General features: G+C 39.1%; 1 protein-coding gene across 1 annotated transcript in view; it reads left to right on the top strand.

Annotated features, from left to right (window-relative positions):
* Positions 1–21,246, top strand: part of LOC140160457 (zonadhesin-like) — a 99,911-nt gene that overhangs the window by 12,784 nt on the left and 65,881 nt on the right. Inside the window, exons 4-8 of the mRNA XM_072183692.1 lie at positions 2,202–2,395; positions 2,789–2,972; positions 15,823–16,031; positions 16,676–16,786; positions 17,363–17,521. Of these exons, the coding sequence (XP_072039793.1) occupies positions 2,202–2,395; positions 2,789–2,972; positions 15,823–16,031; positions 16,676–16,786; positions 17,363–17,521 (857 nt within the window). The remainder of the gene's footprint in view (positions 1–2,201; positions 2,396–2,788; positions 2,973–15,822; positions 16,032–16,675; positions 16,787–17,362; positions 17,522–21,246) is intronic.

The following is a 21,246-nucleotide window of genomic DNA, read 5'->3' as shown; positions in this document are numbered from 1 at the left end:
GAAGTTACAGAATTTTTGAACCCAAATTCCTTGAAATTTACATTACCTTTTCAACTTCTCGCCACGAAATTGGATTCATAAGAAGGTCAAATACAAGCATTCCACTATGGTTGCTATCATCATCTCGATTGGTGTCTTGTGTTAGTATTATTCCATATTTTGCTGGTAGAAGTTCAATGAAACACTTCATAATTCACGACTTCTGTCACTGTGTTATTAACTCGATGTGTTTACTATATTGTCGTTCCGGATCCGCGACTAATCGCAGGGACCGGTCTATTAGCTATTCTATACACTTTTCAATAGCCTTAGTGTGATGTGCGGGAGTTTTAAAAGCCGAGCCCTGAACAAAATATAATGCGAGCGTCCGGGGGGGGCATCATTAGAAGTGACGGTATGTGCCTGTTAATATAGGCCCCTCTTTTGAAGTCGACTACCCGATGACCATGCACTTTCCGTTTTCAAAACCCTTTTTTCATTTTGATTGTACATAATGACCCCTTGTAGGCACATACCCATCAATTCTAAAGTTGAGTGCCCCCGGGGCGAGCGCATACTGCGGGCCAATGAACGGCTTTTCTGATATCGCTTTGAGGAACTGTTGAAGTATAAATTAGCCAATCTTAATCCATGAGTAGGAGGAGCAAAAATATGTAAGCCTTGTACGGAAAACGACAGCTAAAAGTCCATATTCCATTTTTTTTTGAGTTTTTCAATGACGAGTTATTATATGGTAGAATAGGAGTTAGAGCAGAGTGAGCTATTTGGGATATGGGGATATGTTTGAAGTCGATGGCGCGTGGATTAATGGATGTGGGTGCTACGGGTGTGTGAGGTGTGGGGTGTGGGGGTGTTTGTGTATTAAGGGTTGTGGGGTGAGGAGTTATAAGTCAGAGTTAGGATTCAGAGAGTCGTGGGTTAAGGTTTGGGGTTATAGGGCTAGGTTTAGGGTTAAAGCTTAGGTTATAGGTTAGGGTGAAGTTTAGGGATATGGCTGAGGCAAGGATTAGAGTATAGGGTATAGAGAACAAAATTACTGGGTTTTGGACTAATGACCTCAAGAATATCGGCCTGTAACCATAACTTACTGACACTGTCTTGAATATTAATTAAGTTTTATCATTAATTGTGAACAAAAAGAAAGTCAGAGAAACCAATAAAAATTATACATTTCAGCATAATTATACCTTCATATTGCATGAATATTTAATTCACTGAAATATTTAACCTCAATCACTTTATGAAAATAATGCCACAAGGCAAGGGCGAAAATCAGGAAAATGTACATTATTTGGAAGGTATAAAGTGACGACGTTTTAACGTGAAATTTTAACGTTAATATTTTCCAAACCTATTTTTTACATATTTGTGGTTTTTACACATGCCCCAGCTAGCACCTTATTGGACTCAAATAAATTTGCTGTTTGTACAGAGGATAACGGGTGATTTTTTATTTATTTATTTATTTATTTATTTATTTATTTATTTATTTATTTATTTATTTATTTATTTATTTATTTATTTATTTTTTTGTTCATTTACCTCATCATTTCGGCTTAAAATGTTATTACGCATATTATTTCGTCATCTTTCAAGATTCAAATTTGACAAGAATTTCACATTATGGTGTAAAATGTTGTACATTCCTGTATACATAATTATCATGTAGAAGACCAATAAATTAAGGTGAAACTGTTTCTGCTGTACATGTGCTGAGGTCAAAACGGTAACAATTTTGTTTTTGACCCTTGACTCACCTGCCATTCCAAACAACCCCTTAATATTCATATATTCTTTTATACATATTGCTTCAGTTTTTACACAAAAAATATAGAAAACCCTCCCACTTGGCTATTTCAAAAAGATAACCAGGCTTCCTTAGCATATATGCAATAAATTAGCAATAAAAAAAACCACTTGGAGTATGGCGTCCACTGCTGTACTCCAATGTGATATGGAATCCATTAAGTCGATAAGCCTAGGCTTATCGATCGCGATCATATACCACTGCAGTTCTCGTTGCGTGCATGAAACAATGGAATAAGCAAAACACATTGAACCGATCGACCTTATTAATGTGATGGGCTACATGCATTCAAGATCTAGAAGCTAGACCCGGGAAGCTAGAATGAAATAGGAATTTTCTTTATCATTAGGTCAGCTCAAAATGATAATGGTACATATGTTATCTTGTGTTTTAGCTCCCGATTGCGGTGAAAACCAGCATTATACCTCTAGTGGTACTGCTTGTCCTGCAACGTGTGCAACGCCTGAACCGGTCTGCAATGAAATAAATGTAGAAGGATGTCAGTGTAACGACGGTTTAGTGTGGTCTGATACAACTTGCGTTCACCAATCGGAATGTGGTTGCACTACTGAAGGTGCTTATTATGAGGTAAGAAAAACATCGAACAGACTTCATCAAAAAATAATGTAAGATAACTAATTTTAATTGTAATGTTTAGAGGGTATTGCAGATTCACTGAAATGTTAATATTATTCCTTCTAGGTTTTATATAATGAAATTCGATCACTACATCACTAGAAAATCGATATTTATTCGGTATGTCTACATGTCAGCGTTATAAATAACGATTGTGATGATTAGCTGAAATACCAATATTACCAATTCTATACAAAACCACTCTTAATATCCCTATTAATATCCCTTTTTAGGTAAAGTTTGCCCCTTGGTAAGAAACAAATCTATATTCGTTTTACATTACTTTCGCTTGTGTTGCTATTAAATATAGGGACTATAGAACATATTTGTTTTTTTATTCTACAGGTTGGTGCAAGTTATACTTCAACTGATTGTAAGACGGAATGTACTTGTGCATCGGCAAACAATCCAGTTTGTCAATCAAATAACGGATGTGACGATAATGAAGTGTGTGAAGCTCGAAAGAATATACGCAAATGTTATTGTAAGAGAGGATTCTTTCTTGATCCCAACGACGGAAAATGCTACGGTACAGTAGATAGGTCTTAATATTACTATACACCCAGAACGCTAGTGTTATGGTCGCTAAAAATAACCCAGGCCGAGTTCACGCAACAGCGTGATCAGATAACCCAATAAGTAAAAAGTTTTGGTATTTTCGGTAAAAACGACCCTAGACAGATTTAGCGCGATTTCTCACTATTAAACAAGTTAAAACCAAATGTGCCCCATAAAACAAGTTTGCACCTTCAACTAGCTTATTTATTTTTGAAAATCGTTGTTTGAAGAACCATAAAAACTGGACGTGCGTTCCGCATTCTTTCACAAAACTGGCCACGCGTGTATACACCCATATAGCCGAGAGGCACAGGGTATATTAAACTCCTTAGGCAATGTAGTGTGCCTATGGGTTATCGTAAAACCCGTGAGACTGCTTGGTATGGACAATGGAAACAGAGATTTCAAACATATATAGACCCTGAAAGTTTTTGTATATATTTAAATCTTTAACATACGATTTCGGTCAAATTGCAATTTGGTTATATGCCAAATGTGTTGTTAGTAACACCTATCAGGAAAGCTTTCTGGTCATAACAACTCATGAGCCTCCTTGTAGAACATACGATAGAAGAGGGTGGCTGCTCCAACTGCCCTGCGGTGGCTAAATGGCTGCATATGATGATCTTCATACTCATTCTTTGGCAGACCAATGACACGCTTGACTCTATTTTGGATGAAGTGAAGCTGAGCTAGTGAGGTGGCGGTTGCACCAATCCGAGCACTGCTAGCATATTCCATTTTTGATCGTATCATGGCCTTGTAGATGATGGCTCTCTGAGCAGGAAAAATATAGGGTGAAGCTCTTCTGAGGAGTCCCAGTCGCTGACCGGCTGTCTTTGACATTTTGGTGACTATTTGGTTCCAGGACACGTTGCTATTCAATGTAAGACCTAGAAGGTCCATGCTGTCAGCTAATCTCTCCGGTTGATGATAGTGATGGTTTTACATTTGTCAGAACCAATCAGGACATTCCATATGTCCTAGCCCATGTCTCTATCTTGGCTAAATCTTGATTGAGAGAGACATGTGTCAAAGCATCTAATGTAGAGTGCCCAGCCCTGAACACGGCCCTGCAAGGTGCTAACACTTCAAAGTGTTCATAGTTCTGGTCGCTAGGGTTCAAATCCCCGAACAGGCATGGAATCCTACGTAATATGTATCATGTTCGCTTCCATCTAGCGATCAATAACCTGAATAACCATTGTGTAATTCAATTCAATGCACAAGCTCATACACGTGTGGTTCTTTGATGTCAATCGCATACAATATAACCCGTGATCAATAATGAACGTTGGTCAAAACACGAGCTTACTGAAGTGAACAATTATGTACATGCAGATTCATCATTTATGCATATTGCCTTGAAAATCATAAAAAGCAACTGCTTGATCAACCCAAATGATTTTATTAGCGTTATTTCTAAACCAAATTTCAAAACCACAAAGTGTTTTACCTGACTTTGACCCAGAAATGTATGAATTTGATGAGAAATTGTGATGAAAAATAATATTTTACAAGTCAGATTCAGAAGAGAAAATCTCATTACACACGTTAATTACATCACAATCCAAACATAGATGGTCAAGTTCATTGAGAATGTTACAAACTGTTGTATCTTTTGCCATATTGTTTTTCTATAGGGAATAATATTTTATCGTTAAAATCGGACATGAAAACCTATCAAAAACACAACAAAAACGTGCATCGCTATTTGTATGCATGAAACAAAAGTGACCTAACACTTATGAAGGCTGTATCTTGAGAAAGCGCATGGTCTGATGCTAGAATCTTGGCAAGGACACTCTGGTGAAATAAAGAAAAATATATGTGATTGATTTTGTGTGACTTTTGAGCGTTAAATGTTTCAAAATTTAAAAATGTACAAAATGCGAGTAACTATGATGTCATCAACATGACAATAATATTCATGATAAATAATTATTGCACCCTAAAAAGAAATGGTTAACACATGGTTTGAATACATCGCACGACCTTATAGTAACTGTATCTAGAAATTTGTGCAAGTTACTTGTCAATTTTCGCCTGAAATTAGCTTTTTCTACGGTTACTGCCCAGCTCATTAGCGCGATATGGGATATTCTTTACCTCGAGTTTACTGCCCTCTGTTGACGACAGGGCTTCGAACTCTTATCAAGGCGATCTAAGAAGTGCAGGGCCGTGTGAAACCAAACTGCCGAGGGAAGATCAGATGATGTTGATTCTGGCGTTTCCACATTTTCTTGCTGACAAGCTTCTCCATCACGTTTGACATAATACTGTACACAGCAGAGCATCTCTGTAGTTTCCAGGTGTGTGTTTATCACCCTTCTCGTAGCATGGGATGACATGCGCACATTTCCACTGGTCTGGCATGTGACCTATGGCAAAACATAACTGAAAGAGGCGAGCAAGTGGAGTTGCAAGTTCAGGAGCCGCCATCTTCAAGACAAGATCAGGGACGTCATCAGGGCCAGAAGCCTTGTTGATATCTAGCTTCAGCAACTCTTTCTTAACTTTGCTGGGCCAGAACATGACCTTCGAGCAGCTGGAGTAAGTCCTAGTGTGCAGCTCCGGGACACCTTTGCTGTTGTCTTCTTCAGGGATGGTAGATTTTTCACAGAAAAGAGATGATAAACATTATGTCTTGTCTTCTGAAGAGATGTGTGTATTTCCATTGGCCTTCAGTACTGGAATTTCAGAGTGTCCACCTTCCCAGATACTCTACGAGCTGTCCACCAGCAGCTCTTTGACCCTGTTTTCAGTTCAGTTGTCATCTTTTCTCGCAACCGTTTATGAGAGGATATAGACTTTCGGGAAATAGAGGTGTAGGTGTTTCGTGCCTGATTATACTCAAGACGAGACTCAGGTGTTTAAAGCGTCTTCCATTTTCTCCATTTGCTAGTTTTCTTCTTCAAAGCTTCATCACACTCCTCGTTCCACCACTCAGGATGGTTGATAAAAGAACGGACAGTCTTTCGTGGGATGTTACTGTGTATCGCTGTCTGAATGGCGTTTGTAATGTTAGAGCAAGCTGTCTCCGGGTCGTCATTTGTCAAAAGCTCATTCCATGGGACGGCAGTCATGTCGTTGTTTAAGTTGTTCCAATCAGCCTTTTTGTACATCCATTTATGTGACCCGTTCTGACAAAACCAGGAACAAGTCGCAATTTTGACATTTCATGATTTGAATAAGCTTTAAAATGATACCAAAATTATATACATAGCATCAATACTTTGCAAGATATTGTAAATGATACCTTGATATTTTTGGCAAATTGATATTCTAGTTATGGGCTAATTAGTTTCCTGCTTTACGCAGGATTGAACAGGGATTGTCACAGTTCAACTGTCAATTTCTCTATCTAAGGTCACATTGCATACACGTATGCAGGTGTGGTTCGTATGAGAGTATGCCATCGAATGCTGTCAGAGGTAGCCCTGGTAGCCTCAGTAATGCTTAAGGCTGTGATAATTTTGATGTCATCAAGCCAGCTCGCTGCAGGTCTGCCTCTTGCGTTTTCCCTCAACCATTCCTTGAGCAATTGTTTTCTGAAGGCAGTGATGTTTGGTGATGTGGCCAAAGTATGATAACTTTCTAAAAATGATATCGGCTCGCAAGGTCTTCTGAACTCCTCGCAGTCCATGGAATCATCAGGATTCGTCGATAGCACCACAGCTCAAAAGAATCCAGTCTATTCCTGTCAGATAATTTCATCGTCCAGGATATTCAGATCCATATGATGCCACAGCAAATGCAGTTGATTTTAGCAAACGAACCTTGAGGGATGGAGGAAGTTTACTTTTCCACAGTTTGGCCAGGTTTGAGACTACACCTCGAGCTATTGCCAATCTTCGTTTTATCTCCTGGGTGCAGTCACTTTTGGTGTTAATGATGGAACCCAGAAATGCAAAGCTTTCCACCTCTTCAATGAAATCACCTTCTAAGGAAAAGTTTGCATCTGTATCATTTCGTCCTGCGACTACAATCATGACTTTCGTCTTCTTTGTCTTCAAGATCAGTCCCCTGTGCACTTGCCGATTTTATTGCTTTCAATAGATCCATCAATTCCTCTTTGCTACTGCAAACCAGGGTTGTGTCGTCTGCATATCTGAGATATGTGATCCGCTGACCACCTATGGTAACACCTCCTCCAAAGTCTTCCAAAACATCTCTCATGATGCTCTCAGCATAGATGTTGAAGAGCTGAGGAGACAAAATGTACCCTTGTCTCACACCTCTGCCAATTTGGAACCACTCTGAGTCACCTCTACTCGTCAAGACTGAAGATTCCTGATCCTGGTATTAGCGTACTGATGAGCTTCACCACGTAAACGGGGAATGCCATATCCCCCATGATGTTCCTTAGGTCTTGATGATTGACACAGTCAAATGCCTTGCTGTAATCGATGAAACAAAGGTAGAGTGGTTGGAATGTCCTCTGCATTTTTCAATGATATTTCGCATATTGACAATTTGATCCCTGGTGCCTCTTCCTGCTCTAAACCCGGCCTGTTCGTCTGCTATCTCAGTCTCTGTCTCACTCTGTTGTTTATGATCTTGAGAAGAATCTTGCTGGCGTGACTGATTAGGCTGATGGTTCGGTGGTTTGAGCACTCTTTCATATTTCCTTTCTTTGGTATCGGGATAAATACTGCTCTCTTCCAGTCCTTAGACCATTCCGCATCCCTCCAGATTTTGTCACATAGCTTCCACATGATGATCACACCTTGCTCACCAGATGCCTTCCACAGTTCACCTGGAATCTCATCACAGCCTGGTGATTTCCCGTTTTGTTTTTTTATCTCTTTCATTGATTTACGAACTTCATCCAGTAGGGGTGGTGGATCAGGGTCAATTTCACCTGAATCATTGATGGTGGGTTCCTCCTCTGCTTTCTGTTCATAAAGCTCAGTGCAGTATTCTGCCCATCGGGTCTTGATGCCTTCGCTCTCTGTAAGCGTGGTGCCATTTCTATCATTTATGGGTTTTTTTGAGTCAGTTCCTTTACCAAAGCAAACACCTTCTTGGAGTCGTTTCCTGCTTTTTCCATATCCTCACATTTTCCTCTCAACAAAGTCTCGTTGATCAGCTCTGACTGCTTTTGTTACTTCTCTGTGTTGTTTCCTTCATTCTGACATATCTCCTCTTTTTCTGGCTTCCTGTCTCTTATCAGCAAGCTCTATTGTCTTCTTAGATATACAGAGCTGCTTCCTTTTCTTCTTCTTTGTGATGTTTTCTTCTGCTGCACTTAGCACTGCTTCCTTCATGCACCTAGTCTGGTGGCAGAGCCGACGCCCTTAAGATGAATCTTGTATTTCGTTTTAACCGGTGTTCAGCCACCCTCCTCACCAGTATCCAAAGGAAACTGGTGGGGATAGAAACCAGTTCTGTCAATTATTGATTAAATAAACCTCCTTTAAATAAGTATTTTCAAGGATTTGAAAGTCCACTCAGTCCCAAGGTCAATTACCATGAAATTAAGAATTCCTGCTCTAAACCCGGCCTGTTCGTCTGCTATCTCAGTCTCTGTCTCATTCTGTTGTTGATGATCTTGAGAAGAATCTTGCTGGCGTGACTGATTAGGCTGATGGTTCGGTGGTTTGAGCACTCTTTCATATTTCCTTTCTTTGGTATCGGGATAAATACTGCTCTCTTCCAGTCCTTAGACCATTCCGCATCCCTCCAGATTTTGTCACATAGCTTCCACATGATGATCACACCTTGCTCACCAGATGCCTTCCACAGTTCACCTGGAATCTCATCACAGCCTGGTGATTTCCGGGGTTTTTTAATCTCTTTCATTGATTTACGAACTTCATCCAGTAGGGGTGGTGGTTCAGGATCAATTTCACCTGAATCATTGATGGTGGGTTCCTCCTCTGCTTTCTGTTCATAAAGCTCAGTGCAGTATTCTGCCCATTGGGTCTTGATGTCTTCGCTCTCTGTAAGCGTGGTGCCATTTCTATCATTTATGGTTTTTTTGAGTCAGTTCCTTTACCAAAGCAAACACCTTCTTGGAGTCGTTTCCTGCTTTTTCCATATCCTCACATTTTCCTCTCAACAAAGTCTCGTTGATCAGCTCTGACTGCTTTTGTTACTTCTCTGTGTTGTTTCCTCCATTCTGACATATCTCCTCTTTTCTGGCTTCCTGTCTCTTATCAGCAAGCTCTATTGTCTTCTTAGATATCCAGGGCTGCTTCCTTTTCTTCTTCTTTGTGATGTTTTCTTCTGCTGCACTTAGCACTGCTTCCTTCATTTCTTCCCACAATTCGTTTGGAGAGAGTTCTTCCCCCATACGTTCGCAGAAGCGCCTCAAATCGGTTCCCCACACTAACTGTGTATTGCTCTGGAATTTTGTCCACATCAAATCTCACTGGTGGTGTCACTCGCTTCTTTGCTTTGAGTTTCAGCTTCATCTGTGCGACAAGTAGCTGGTGGTCACTGCCGCAGTCTGTACCTAGTCTGGTGGCAGAGCCGACGCCCTTAAGATGAATCTTGTATTTCGTTTTAACCGGGTGTTCAGCCCCTCCTCACCAGTATCCAAAGGAAACTGGTGGGGGAGCCGGTTCTGTCAATTATTGATTAAATAAACCTCCTTTAAATAAGTATTTTCAAGGATTTGAAAGTCCACTCAGTCCCAAGGTCAATTACCATGAAATTAAGAATTCCTGCTCTAAACCCGGCCTGTTCGTCTGCTATCTCAGTCTCTGTCTCATTCTGTTGTTGATGATCTTGAGAAGAATCTTGCTGGCGTGACTGATTAGGCTGATGGTTCGGTGGTTTGAGCACTCTTTCATATTTCCTTTTTTTGGTATCGGGATAAATACTGCTCTCTTCCAGTCCTTAGACCATTCCGCATCCCTCCAGATTTTGTCACATAGCTTCCACATGATGATCACACCTTGCTCACCAGATGCCTTCCACAGTTCACCTGGAATCTCATCACAGCCTGGTGATTTCCCGGGTTTTTTTTTAATCTCTTTCATTGATTTACGAACTTCATCCAGTAGGGGTGGTGGTTCAGGATCAATTTCACCTGAATCATTGATGGTGGGTTCCTCCTCTGCTTTCTGTTCATAAAGCTCAGTGCAGTATTCTGCCCATTGGGTCTTGATGTCTTCGCTCTCTGTAAGCGTGGTGCCATTTCTATCATTTATGGTTTTTTTGAGTCAGTTCCTTTACCAAAGCAAACACCTTCTTGGAGTCGTTTCCTGCTTTTTCCATATCCTCACATTTTCCTCTCAACAAAGTCTCGTTGATCAGCTCTGACTGTTTTGTTACTTCTCTGTGTTGTTTCCTCCATTCTGACATATCTCCTCTTTTCTGGCTTCCTGTCTCTTATCAGCAAGCTCTATTGTCTTCTTAGATATCCAGGGCTGCTTCCTTTTCTTCTTCTTTGTGATGTTTTCTTCTGCTGCACTTAGCACTGCTTCCTTCATTTCTTCCCACAATTCGTTTGGAGAGAGTTCTTCCCCCATCCGTTCGAAGAAGCGCCTCAAATCGGTTCCCCACACTAACTGTGTATTGCTCTGGAATTTTGTCCACATCAAATCTCACTGGTGGTGTCACTCGCTTCTTTGCTTTGAGTTTCAGCTTCATCTGTGCGACAAGTAGCTGGTGGTCACTGCCGCAGTCTGTACCTAGTCTGGTGGCAGAGCCGACGCCCTTAAGATGAATCTTGTATTTCGTTTTAACCGGGTGTTCAGCCACCCTCCTCACCAGTATCCAAAGGAAACTGGTGGGGGAGCCGGTTCTGTCAATTATTGATTAAATAAACCTCTTTTAAATAAGTCCACTCAGTCCCAAGGTCAAATACCATGAAATTAAGAATTCCAAAATTTGATTTTTTTTTTATGGGAATGTCATCTTTAAAAGCCTATAACTCAAAAACATGCCTGGAGACTTGTTCCGGGTTTTGTTGGATCTGGTCACATACGTCATGGAGTGGATGGTTCAGAGAGAGGAGAAACCTAAAGGCATTTTTGACAAGGAAGTGGTCTGAATTACCCATGTTGCACTCGATCACAGTTGGTGTGAATAGGTTTTGTGCATTGGTCATGATGAGGTCAAGACGATTTCCCAGTTGGAGGGTTGGTCCATGAGAATTACACAGATTCAGTGTACACGGCCGTTTTTAACGTCTACTTTTAGCGAAAACAACGAAAACTGAGGGGGTAAACTATTAGTCTCGTATATACGTTTGTGGCGTGTCAGACGCCTACACAGCGAATGCACACCGTTACTGATGAGTATGTTGAAGATACGGACTCGTAATACATATTACGCTTTAAGCTTACTGAAAGTTAAGTTTTTAAGCTTACTGAAAGTTAAGTTTTTAAGCTTACTGAAAGTGAAGTTTTAGCTTCCTTAAAATCCCATTAGATCATGGTTATATAATAGTTAAATAAAATAAGTTAAAATATATTAAATAGTTAAATAAAATAAGTTAAAATACATTAAATAGTTAATAAGTTACCTAGCTGGTTAAAATAGACTAAAACTTATCGTGTATTGTTGCGTACATAATTGGTCTTTCGTAGGAGCTTAATGATGAAATCGGAACATACCGGTATGTTATTTCAGCATCGTAAAGTACTACGGAACCCAGTACAGAACAAGGCATTAGACAATGTAGCATTTTATCGGGAATAGAGCATTTAGTTACGTAGCTGGTTGAAACAATCTAAAACTCAGTGCGTAGCGTTACATTTGTAACACGGACCAAATTGATCCCTCGAAAGAGTGCGACGATGATATCTGAACATACCGATACACTATTTCACTACGGAACCCGTAAATTGCTACGGAACCCGTAAATTGCTACGGAACCCGTAAATTGCTACGGAATCCGTAAACTGCTAAAGAACCCGTAAACTGCTACGGAACCCGTAAACTGCTACGGAACCCGTAAACTGCTACGGAACCCGTAAACTGCTACGGAACCCGTAAAATGCTACGGAACCCGTAAATTGCTACGGAACCCGTAAATTGCTACGGAACCCGTAAATTGCTACGGAACCCGGAAATTGCTACGGAACCCGTAAATTGTTACGGAACCCGTAAATTGCGACGGAACCCGTAAATTGGTACGGAACCCGTAAATTGCTACGGAACCCGTAAATTGCTACGGAACCCGTAAATTGCTACGGAACCCGTAAATTGCTACGGAACCCGTAAATTGCTACGGACCCGTAAATTGCTACGGAACCCGTAAATTGCTACGGAACCCGTAAATTGCTACGGAACCCGGTACAGAAAATTATATGTAATGTAGAATTTTATCGGAAATTTTGGCCCGTAGAGCATTTAGTTACGTAGCTGGTTGAAACAAGCTAAAACTCATCGCGTAGCGTTACATTTGTAAATCGGACCAAATTGGTTCTTTGGAAGAGTGCGACGATGATATCAGAACATACCAATACACTATTTCGGCATCGTAAAGAACTACGGAAGGACAAAATATAAAAAATGGAGAATTTATCGAGATTGGTAAAAACAAGCGAAAAGTCATAGCGTATCGTTACGTATCTCACACGAACCAAATTAATGCTTCGTAAGGGTTTGACAACAAAATCGCAACTCACAATGATTTCAGTCGGCGCACACACACTACATGTTATACTTTTGGGTTTCTATGTAGAGTTTACATGTACATGTACTGTATGTACTGTAGTACAGTATAGTGGCTATAGTGCGTGTATTATCAGTACATGTCATATCATTTCTGCAAAGTATATGGACTGTGACACTGTTATGCTCGCACAAATTATTATCATTAGCATCTGTTTTACTTGTAAATAAAACGAGGATGATTATTAACTGTTTTTATGTTCCAATATTCTGACTAAAATACGCTATAACGTACGGTATGATTCGCATTTTGTGCAGTGTATTTAGTGATGGTGTACGGACATAAGTTGTCTATTATCAAGCATCTAAGGAGTGTGAACGGTAACTCTTGGATAGCATTTTTATCTAAAGCTTCTGGTTTACTTGAAAAAATTAAAAAATATAATTGGGAGTGTTTTTGTGGGTCTATTCTAGTGATCAAAATGGGCTATTTTCAACTTCGAAAGGACATTTCGTCGCCATTATCGGCGACCGATTACATTCGGTAACTATGTAGGGTTGGGCGGTATGGGAATTTTGAGTCAACAGTACCGCTATACTTTGTGTGCTTATTGGTATCGGTAGTTTTAAATTATAACTCTTTGTATCGCCCAACACCACTTAAACCAAATAAGACTCCTTAAGTCAAAACTGAGGGCGCGCTAGATAAAAGTTGACATCACGCATAGGCGGCGAACGGCCGTGTGTAAACATGCCTTCTTCATCAGTTGGAGATCTACTGCCAAGCCATTCCCGATGACGACAGTTAAAATCACCAGCTAGGATGCAGATGGTGGCCTTCGTTCTGGATAGCAGACTGTCTAGGTTTCTGTCATACCACGCAAGTGCTCCTTTTATTTTATTTTGAGGGCAGTACACCAAGGAAAGTAGCACAGTTCCACTTTCGGATTGTATGGAGAACACCATTAGCTCATGCAACTTTGGTTCTAAGTTGGTTTCTCTCACTATAGGAAAGCCATTTTTGTAATAGATGAGACAACCTCCCCAACCACTGTCATTAAATTACAATCTGCAATTATTACAATCTGCTTATAAAAAGGCACACAGCACAGAAACAGCATTAATGCGTGTTAAGAATGATATCATGAAGTGTATTTCCAACTACAAAGGTGTTTTTCTAGTACTCCTCGATTTGAGCAGTGCTTTTGATACTGTAAATCACAACATGCTGATCAACAGATTACAGAGTGAAATTGGAATACAAGGTAAAGCTTTGCAATGGTTCAGATCCTACCTGTCTGAGAGAACCAGCAGAGTTTGCATTGATGGTACTTTTCTGACCCTGTTGAGCTCGAATTTGGCCTGCCTCAAGGTTCAATCATCGGACCTTCAGGGTTTTCTTTGTATATTTTACCAGTTGGTTGTATCATCAAATCATTCAACTTATCCTACCACTTGTATGCAGATGATGTACAGTTGTACACCTGCTTTGATCCCAAAGACCCGGTATCCATTGCTGCTGCTTTAGATAATCTATCTCGTTGCATTGATGCTCTTAAGGCTTGGATGAGAATGAACATGCTGAAACTTAATGACAGCAAAACTGATTTTTTTGTGACCACTACTCCGCACCTGAAGCGCTCAATGATACCGGTTGCTTTGAGGGTTGGGGACAAATCCATCTGTCCTTCAGATTCTGTGCGTAACCTAGGGGTTATTTTTGACTGTCAAATGTCTATGTCCATTCACGTCAAGACTCTTTGTTCTAACCTTACATACCAGCTTCGCAACATTTCCCGGATACGTCGGTACTTGGATTATGACACTTGTCATCTGGTCATAAGAGCCCTTGTCCTTTCCAAGATCGATTATGGCAATGGGCTGCTTCTTGGCTGTTGTAAAGCAGACATTCAAAGACTACAACGGATCCAGAATTGGGCTGCGAAGCTGATATATAAGGCCCTCAAATATGATCATGCCACACCGTATTTAAAGCAGTTACACTGGCTCCCTGTTGAAGAGCGCATCAATTTCAAAGTTTTAGTCACTGTGTTTAAATGCCTCACCAAGAGTGTTCCTGAGTACCTGTCTGATTGTGTTTCCCTGCACTGCCCTGCGCGTGCAGGCCTGCGTTCTGCTTCTGATACCACCCTCCTGACAGAGCACAACACAATCAAAACACTCATGTCAGCTGAACGCAGGACCTTCTCCTATGTTGCGCCTCGTACCTGGAATAGACTGCCAATTGGTATCAGGGAATCACAATCAGTGGGTATTTTCAAGAGGGTTCTAAAGTCACACTTGTTTCCATAGATTTTGTAGCCTTCACAGGCAGTTCTCGTTTATTTATTTTCTTCATGTTATTCTTTTGCTTTGTTTTGTGTTTTTTGTTTTGAGCGCTACGTTCTAAATGTAGCAGCGCTATATAAATATTTATAATGTATGTATGTATGTATGTATACGCGAGCGATGGCATAGCGCGGCGTTACCCACGCGGTATTGCTGCGTTACGCGAACGGCGCAGATATGCCCGCTTTGTAGAACGCACGTGGCTAGGTCAGCAACCTACTACTTTTCTCTGTTTACCTAGGATAGCAACCGACTACATTTTCACTGATTTTGAAGCCAATTCTGGACCGTTTTCAACCACATTTTCGAATTACCGTCTCGGTATATTCTTCAATCTCCCGTATGAATTTGGCGACATTTGGGTTGTAACTGACGGAGCCTTTTAATAACTTGCATGCATATTCACTATTTATAGTCAGATATTTTCGCTAAAAAACGAACCTAAAAAGGATTTAGTTCTATTGCTCACCCCTGAATATGTTTGAAGCAAAATATGCCCCATAAACATGATAAAAATGGTTTGCTAGCTTGAAAAACGCCCATTATTCTTGAAAATGATTGTTTAAAAAACATAAAACGCGTGTATACACCCATATAGCTGAGTGGCCTAATTCCTCCTGTAGTGCAGTGTGCCTATGTGTTATTGTAAAACTCGCGAGAAGTCATAATATGGCTTGAATTAAAACCTGCTCTGTTAATAGTTCTGTTGTCCTAAAGACAATAAGACAAACATTACAAATAATCGGAAAAAATCGGGTTTGAAAAAGATCGTCCATTTTTATACGATTTTAGCTTGTAAGTTAAGATAAATGGCTTTGGTATACAATAGAGATGATCAGAATTCCTGGCGCTCCATGATCCTAATAACCCTAATTTTAATTTTGTTGTTGTTAATACAGAACGTAGTACGTGTCGTATTTGTGGTGATCCACATTATAAACAATTTGATGCAACGGTACTCCACTTCCAAGGATCTTGTACTTACACGCTTGCAGCTTCAAAGCCAGGTGCACCTAACCAGTTTACCATAGTCGGTACAAATCTACAAAGGAACCCCAATAGACACGTAACAGTACTTGCCTCTATCGTAGCATATGTAGATGGTTCGGTAAGTTTAAGACATGAACAGGTTTGACTTCATAAAATAAAACTTCCGAACCGACCCGAAAAAAAGGTTATGACTACAATGTCGTATATTATTGTCCAAAATATAATATAGCACGTACACGTTTTACGAGTGATTCCTTACCTGTAATCCCTATGGCGTTACTTTTCGTCGGCATCATTCCATTGGCGTATAGGCCCGATACGTTACTATGGAATGTAGCGAGATGTACGCCACTATGACATGTAATGCTTTTCATTTTGCCGATATTTATTCATTATAAAATCTGTATAAAAAGTGGCGTATGCTCGATACATCACTATGAAAAACACAAAATTTCACTTTGTAACGATACACCACATTCAATTAATTAAATATTGATTAATTAGCTAATTTTGACTAACGAGACTTAGAAATATGAAAGAGAACATCATTAAAAACATAATGTGCCAATTTTCAAGAAAATGACGAAAAATCACTATACGCCACTATTGAATACAGCCGATGAATTGGTTAGTTTAGAAGAAACGTTTGGAGACTTTAAAAGGGGGAACTTTACCTTGTGAAAGGTTGGGAACCACTTCTAAGACGAGGGTGAACTATTAAACGGCGGGAATGACATAATCCACTCTTTTTTTATTTTGAAGGTGATACAATTCGGCTATGATACAACCAATGTACGTATCGACGGAGTTATTACGTCATTAACATATAAACAAGGACAAGTCACGATTCGCCGCAGACCCGGTGGGGGAATTGTAAGTCATCTTGAGAAATGCAGAATATATCGGAAAAGAAAGAATAACATGTGCCAAGTACGATACATGCACTATATTCAGTGAGCAATATCGAAGTTAGAATAGGCAATCTCCTAAGGAATCCCCTGACATGTTCATAATGTCATAACTTAATTTGACCTTATTATAACTCAAAAACGGTATGTCGCAGATAGGTCAAACTATACTTGTTCTGAATCCTTGAGATGAAAGGAATACTTTGGTGTAATTTGAGCACTTTAATTTTGGTAATAGCTTGACTGTGTTTTGGGAACATCTAGAGCAGCTAAATAATTGGGTTGGTTTAGTCCTTGGGTGATGTAAAGCCAGTGCTGCTAGCTCCCAGTCTACTCCGCCATGGCTTGGAATCATATGCACCGGACGTCCTTTTTCTCAGTTTTGTCCTTTGGCTCCGCTAATAATTATCGCAATGTCCTAGTAGGTTTAAATTAAGGAAGTAAATATTTGTACATTGAGATCAATAGATAAAATTATTATTATTATTATTATTATTATTATTATTATTATTATTATTATTATTATTATACTTTTTTGCAGATTTTAGTAACTGATTTTGGTCTTCAGATTATATATGATGGAAGACATTGCCTGAGAATAAGAGTCCCAACGATTCCTTTCAACAATTTCGTTCATGGATTATGCGGATTGCTATCAGGGACACAGAGTGATGACTTAACAACGCCTGATGGCACCATCGTGAGTATAAACAGTATGCTTCGACCGTACGAATTTATAAATACGCACGTGACCACCTCCGCGCTGCCATAACAGCTTGTAGGCAATAAGTCTCGAAGTGACCTTCTACATGGCGGATGGTCTTCCTGTACATTTGAATGCAAAGGCGGAACAACACGAGACTAATGTGCAGCAAAATTGTCTAGTTTGTTCAACTTTGTGATTATATTGCAAACGTTTCCGTCGTTAAACATTTTTTTCCGTCGGCAAATACTTTCAAAATTTTGTTTTGATAACATATTACAAATTCGAATCCCCCATGTATAAAAGTTTTGCTATTCCATCAAATGGAATGCATGGAACATTCCATCTTTCACCAAATGAAAATATTCTTTCTATTACACGAATGAAAAAACATTCATTTGTTTTATATAATACCTAAAATAGATCCTTGTCATTTGATATTTTACCGTGACTTTAGACATTTTTAGACATGGGAAATAGTACTTACATGTCGTCTGCATACCGCCTGCATACTGCTTAGGTTATCCAAATATTTCAAAGGGTAAAGTTTCATAGTTCCATAAAACAGTAAAATAAACACAACTTCAGTTCAAAACGGTAAATTCAAAATTGTCCAAAAAAAAAAGTCAACTTGTCAAATTCTGTTTGTCAAATTTCTTGACGCATTCAGCAGCCACCTCAGCGATTGCTTTTATTTTGTTTCCAAGAATGTTGATACCTAGCAGCCGCTAGCAGCGCGTTGCAGTACCATGGTCCATCAGTCAGTTTCTGACCTACACGTCGGTGTAGGCCAGAAATGTCGAGACTGGGCACCTACATGATCCTGGGATCTCGTACACGTAACCGCTATGACCTTTATCTTCGTTCTCTCTTTTTGATTTGGTTAGAATGTCGCCGGTAACAATGCAGCGAAGAATTTGCTGATCTGTTTCAATTACAAAGTCCTCGGCTTTCATGTCGCGAAGATTTTCGCGTCCTCTGTTGGCGAAATATATCATTACATCCATGAACACTTTGTTCTCCAAACCCAGTGGTATTGTTATGTTGAGCGCTTCTGAATTATATATCTTGGCCATGGTTACTGATTGGTTTTTTGTGCTGAACAGATCCCTTACCCTCCTTCTTCAATTTAACCATCATTGCTTTGCATGCTGCGTTGCTGCGATGAAACTGGTCAGACATGGTAATATCAATATCTCTCCTGCTCCTGTAGGCCGTATCTTATTCCATGCATTGACTTCTTGGTGTACATATTTCCGTCTGCTTTTCTTAGTCCTGCAAAAAACCGCGAAAGAAATTGATCTAGTTCTTCATCTGACAGAGACTCAATGGTAGTGTCTGCAAATATGGCATATGCCTCCAAACGGCGGCTGACGGAGAATTGAGTTTGTTTCTTGGTGTTTGAAGAATCAGTACTGTCCAAAAGATGGCTCAAATCATCGTCTGTTACCAGCACAAACCCCGCCATGATGTTGATAAACAAACGAAATCACGAAGTTAACGGAAGTTTCGTGTAATGATTGCGGCACCGGGAATCGTACTCACAATCTCATACTCAGTGGCAAAGTTCATGCTTCCTACTTTTAAGTATTAAAATACGCCATACTTTTCCAACAAGAGGTTGGAGGCGTTCAATGGAACGAAATGAATGGAATTAAAAATGCACGAACCAAATTGCACGATGAGTGATGTAAACTATACAATGTACTATTTTTCAATGAAATGGGATAACTATTCAATGTCATGTGACACAAAACCACCAATCAAATGACAAGGATCTATTTAGGTATTATATAAAGTACAATGAACTCTGGGACTCTACATGACGCCTTCTTTGGAATAATTTCCTGAAGATCACATTTTTTTATTTCTCACAGAACAGAGATCTACTCACCGATAGCCAAATTTGGGAATGTGTTACGTCACTTTTTGATTTGATTTGTGAAATCTTTATTGCGCAGGCCCTCATACAATGATATACACAACATTTTTACAGAATATTTACAAAATAACATGATATTTATTAATTTATACGAAAACATCAATAATAAGTGTGAAAGAAAATAAATGTATCTCAAGAACATGAATGATATAAATCTAAAAAACATACTACAATATTATAATAAATGATTATAATTCAGCAGTAGTAATTATGCATGTCTTGAATTGATGCAAAGACAGAGTTTCAAAGTTTATACGATATGATGGTGGCAAGTTATTCCATAAGTTTACAGCTCTTACAGTAAATGTACGTTTACCAATGTTAGAATTGTATTTCGGCACGATCAATGTGTTTGAAGGATGACTCCTTGTAATGTGATTATGAGGATTATGAACAAAGTCAAATTGATTACGTAAATATTTAGGACACATATTTTTGACACATTTAATAAGGTAAGAAAATCATGTGATTAGACCATCTATCAAAAAGTTTAATCCAATTTAAAGAGTTTAACATAAATATATCATCTTCTGGTGTTCTGATATCAGCAAAGAGAATTGTTTTAGCTAATATGTTGTGAAGTACTTGAGCTGATATTGATTGGTTGCAGAACAATTAGACCAGACACTGCTGGCATAGTCGAAATGTGGAACTACAAGTGCATTAGAGAGCATAACTACGGTTTTATGAGGAAGGAAATACTTTGCACGTTTTACAATACCAATTCTCTTGGAAACATTTCCAGATACATAATCAATGTGTGATAACCAAGACATCAAACTTAATACCAAGATATTTGAAAACATCAACTCTTTCAATAATTTTGTCATCAAATGTGAGAGTTATGTCATTGTAATGATTAAGCATATGATTAGTTCCAAACATCATAAACTTAGTTTTATCAGTATTTAATGTGAGCTTATAGCTTTAAACCAGTTAGCAACAGTTTTTATGTTAGATTCAAGTTGCACTTTTAGGTCATCAGTATTTTTTGCTTTACACATTAGAAAAGCATCATCTGCATACATTACTGTTTTACTGCAGAAAGAGAATCATCGTGAATATCAACATTTTCTTTCAAACTTAAATTTTCTTTTACCATGAGTCATCCCATTACTATAATCAAGACGACAAAAAATTATAGCCACTTATCATAAGTTCAGAGTCATCAATACTACAAGGTGTCCCAGAATGATTTATACCGTGTTTGAACAAAATATCAAAAATATATAGTCAATAGTGTATCTAATCTTAATAAGTGCAATACAATGCCACACATGTCTCCTACCTATTCTGTGACTTTCATGGAAATAGCTTGATTCGTTTTTGTGTGTAATTTACAGTGCAAAGGCATCATAACACATGGATCCTTTATCACCATCGTCCAGCCTCACTGTGCAATATTTTAGAAATCCTACATTCTTTTATAGGAAATACACCAAATTTGGCACAAATGTAGAGATTGCAATGCTAAATATGGGATTAAGTGAACCATATCAATATGACATCAGATTTTTAGGTTGAAAAACATACTTTTTATGTGATTTTTACCCCAATTGTTACCCAAAAATGTCATTATTACAGAGGATATAACTTCCTCAAGGATCCTCCGTAGTAAATTTTAATCTTCTTCGTCACGTAGCTGTGGGTTTGCCAATATATTGTGGACATAAATGTATGCTGTGACACTAAGGACGAACCTTCTCTATACTTTTATGAAAAATCCATCTCTGTCGGTATTTCAAATGATGAAATTCACACACCGCAATAATTGGCTTCA

Source organism: Amphiura filiformis, chromosome 9 (genome assembly GCF_039555335.1).
Source record: "Amphiura filiformis chromosome 9, Afil_fr2py, whole genome shotgun sequence".
Classification (NCBI taxonomy): Eukaryota; Metazoa; Echinodermata; class Ophiuroidea; order Amphilepidida; family Amphiuridae; genus Amphiura; species Amphiura filiformis.
The sequence above is the reverse complement of the archived record's forward strand: the minus strand, read 5'-3'. Positions and strand labels throughout refer to the sequence as shown.